At 60.1% G+C, this 3,439-nt stretch overlaps 1 protein-coding gene across 2 annotated transcripts in view; it reads left to right on the forward strand.

The window, feature by feature from the left end:
* The first annotated feature begins 1,621 nt into the window (after nt 1-1,621).
* Nucleotides 1,622-3,439, forward strand: part of UNC5B (unc-5 netrin receptor B) — an 85,614-nt gene continuing 83,796 nt past the window's right edge. Inside the window, exon 1 of one of the 2 annotated variants that reach the window (XM_028481263.2) lies at nt 1,622-2,467. In XM_028481263.2, the coding sequence (XP_028337064.1) occupies nt 2,389-2,467 (79 nt within the window). In that variant the 5' untranslated portion in view covers nt 1,622-2,388. The remainder of the gene's footprint in view (nt 2,468-3,439) is intronic. The other variant, XM_007111546.3, reaches the window with a different exon arrangement.

A 3,439-nucleotide genomic window follows, 5' to 3' on the forward strand; every position in this document is an offset into this window, starting at 1 on the left:
GTGCCTGGCCAGGGAGGGCTAACGAGGTGGAATGACCACATACACACTCCCCCACATGTTCCAGACCCCAACCTGTGGGGGAAGTGTGTGTGGAGGGGGGTCCTGGGAAGTCCTGCCTTTCTCTCTTCTCTGGGGAAACAGCTGGGGCAGGCCCTTGTTGCTTCTCTGCCCCCTCCAGCAACCCTTCCAACCTGCAGTTCTGGCCCCCAGGTCCTTTCTCCTCCAGTCTAGGAAGCGCCCCTGGGGACACTGACCCTATTCCAGCCTACCCCCCTACTGACTCCTGGGCCTGGCTGGACCTCTCTCTGCCTTCCTTTACCCCTTCCTGAAGCAGCCACTGCCTCTGTATTTGAGGAATGATTCCAGATCCCAGTTCTGGAAAAATCCCAAGTAGTGAACAGATCAGGGCTTGGGGAGGAGGCATTCCTGCTGGCTGCCAGTCATTTCTCACCTGCCAGCCCCAGAAGAGGTGTAAGCGTCGAGGATCCTCAGCTCAGAGGGTTTCTTTCCAATCCTATCTCTCCTGCCCTTTTCACTCACCCACTCATTCACTCAAAGCTGTGTGATCTTGGGCAAATGACTTTACATCTCTGTGCCTCAGTTTCTTCATAAAAGGGGGATACAAATGGTACTTACCTCAGAGAGTTGTGAGGATTAACTGAAGTGATGCATATAAAGTGTTTAAAAATGCTTATTACATGCCTGTCACATAAAAGGACCCTGCCAGTGTTAGCTGAGCCACCCCTTCTAATGTCACTGGGTTTCAATCTCAAGATATCGCCCACCGCCCAAACTCCACCTGACTCCACATGCCCTTTGGCTCACCCTTTGGTGGTCAGGATTTTCCACCAGGAGTCAGATTGGCTGAGAGGGGAGATCTTGGAAAGAGAGATTACTGACATTTGTGCTGCAGTTTCTATATATATATTTAAAAATTCAGGGCTTCCCTGGTGGCGCAGTGGTTGGGAGTCTGCCTTCCGATGCAGGGGACGCGGGTTTGTGCCCCGGTCCGGGAGGATCCCACATGCCGCGGAGCGGCTGGGCCCGTGAGCCATGGCCGCTGAGCCTGCGCGTCTGGAGCCTGTGCTTCGCAACGGGAGAGGCCACAGCAGTGAGAGGCCCGCATACCGCAAAAAAAAGAAAAAATTCAGTTCTACATTCCCTTATAAAATTGTTATTATCATTTTTCTACATTTTGGAGATGATGATGAAGGAAGCATCAGAATGGTTAAGTAACTTGTTCAGGGTCACACAGCAGGTAAGGGGCAGAGCCCAAATTTACACCCACCAGAGCCAAAAATGGCTTCCCTATGCCCCCATTGTCACTTGCGGGGGTGGGTGGTGGGGGTTGGGGCCCTGGGTGCTACAGGAGGTTCAGAGGGGTCTAGTCAAACAGTTCTGCCCAAGGTCATACCCACAAGTAGGGCCAAACAGGATGATCCAAATCCATACCCAAGTCCACATAGCTGTAAGCCCCTGCTTAACACGGACTTGAGTGTTTGAGATTTCCTCATTTAAGGAGCTTTTTTGGGAAAGACACCCCCCCCCGCTGCCCGCCCCCTGTAGAAGGCATAGATTCTACGTAGTAAAAACCAGGGAGCCAAAAACGACAGAGTCCTGAGTTTAATCAGAGGAGAAAGCTGACACAGCGAAGTCAGAGGATAGCGCCAAGATACATTTCTTTAGTTTCTGGAAACAAAAATTGGGCAGACTCCGCTTCCAGCTACGATCTAGCGGCCGGGATTTCCAACGCTCCGGGTCCAGAGTTTCGCGAGGACCCCCCTGAAGGGCCCCCAGCTCCGCCGAGGCCGCGCCCAAGGGGCCGTCGTTACCCCCTAGAAAGGCCCTCCGCCGGCTCCGCCCTTGCCCGCCCAGGCCCCGCCTCGGCCGCGCGCTGTCCCCCCTCTACTCGCGGACTCACTTGGGCGAGCTAGCGGCAGCGCTCGGCCTTGTGGCAGGCGGCGGGGGCCGGCGAGGGCGCCGGAGCCCCGGGCAGCGGCGGGGCGCAGGGAGGCACGCACGGGGGCTCGGACGGCGCGGCGTTGGCCGCTGCGGGCGCCGCTGAGCGCTCTCACCTTCAGTCGCGCAACTTCGAAGCCAGGACGCGGGAGCCAACGGAGCGCTCGAGCCCCGGAGCCTGAGGAGCGCAGAGAGGGGCGCGCCGGAGCCTGGCCGGAGAGCGGGCGCCGGGTACCCATCGCGCTCCGAGCGCTGGGCAGCCCTCTGCGAAGCGTGGCTGCCTCTGCCCCCACGGAGGGCACGGGCTGGCGCGGCCGGGCGCTGGGGAGGACGGCGAGGAGGCGGCGGCGGCGGCGGAGACGGCGGCGGCGAGGCTGGGGCCAGGGAGAGAGCCCCGGGGGAGAGGCGCCCGAGCCGGGCCGCGGGAGCATGTGGGCCCGGAGCGGAGCGCGGGGCGCGCTACTGCTGACGCTCCTGCTCTGCTGGGACCTGAGGCTGAGCCAAGCAGGTAGGGAGCGATCGGGCATGGGGGAGGGGAGCGAGGGGAGCGAGGGGACCCTGGCGCCTCACTCTGCCCTGAAGTTGAGGTGGTCCATCGCTCCGTCAGTGCGCACAGGGAAAGCGGTACGGGCGCCCAAGTTAAAAGGTAGATTTCTCTGCCCCAGCAAAGTGGGCGATGGCGCAGCCATCTCGCGGGGCGGGGCGGGGGTGTTGCTCAGGCCCTCCAGCTCCCTCCTGGAAGGGAGAGATCGCTTCTTTTCCCTGGAACGGTGTCCAAGTCGGGGTGTGCGCCTCCCGGAGTACCGGCCTCCGGGGGACCCCTGGCTTCGCGCGCGCCTGGCAGCGGCGCCGAAAAACCACAGTCGCTGCACAGGCCAGGTGTGCGCTCGCTTGCCGTTCGCCGGCAACTTCCTAGTCCAGGTCCCGGCTCGCCCAGACTCCTAGTGTGGCACAGACCCGAATCCGCAGATGAGAAGGAGGGAGCGAGAAACCTGGGGAACACGGGAAGCGCGGGTCCGCTCCGCCAGCCAGATGAGGCCAGCTTGCAGGGTTTTGTTATCGAAGGTAATAGGGCTGTCTTGCACGTACAGCTTTCCTCGAGATCTTGGGATCCGCAGGCCTGGAAGAATTTTTTTTCTGGGTGTTGGTGTTGTGTGTTGGGGGGAGGAGTACGTAGTGATCCTGACGAGTTTCCTTTTAAATGAGTCACTGACACTCTCCCCGTCTGGGAAGCCGAGAAGGTGCGCTCTCCACGCTCCTACTCCAGACCCAGCAAGATGCCTTATTAAGGGAGTCGGTGGGCTCCTAAAATAAAGTCCCTATTCCGCCTCTCCCGCCGTGGTTGTGTACACGTCTAGCTGGTCTGTAGCTGGGCCGGGCGTAGCTGACTGGGCTGCGTCTTCCTGGGGAGCGGGTGGACACACGGGAGCCATCCCATCTCTCTCTCTCTCTCTCTCTCTCTCTCTCTCTCTCTCTCTCG

The sequence above is a fragment of the Physeter macrocephalus genome, chromosome 20, assembly GCF_002837175.3.
Source record: "Physeter macrocephalus isolate SW-GA chromosome 20, ASM283717v5, whole genome shotgun sequence".
NCBI classification, from domain to species: Eukaryota; Metazoa; Chordata; class Mammalia; order Artiodactyla; family Physeteridae; genus Physeter; species Physeter macrocephalus.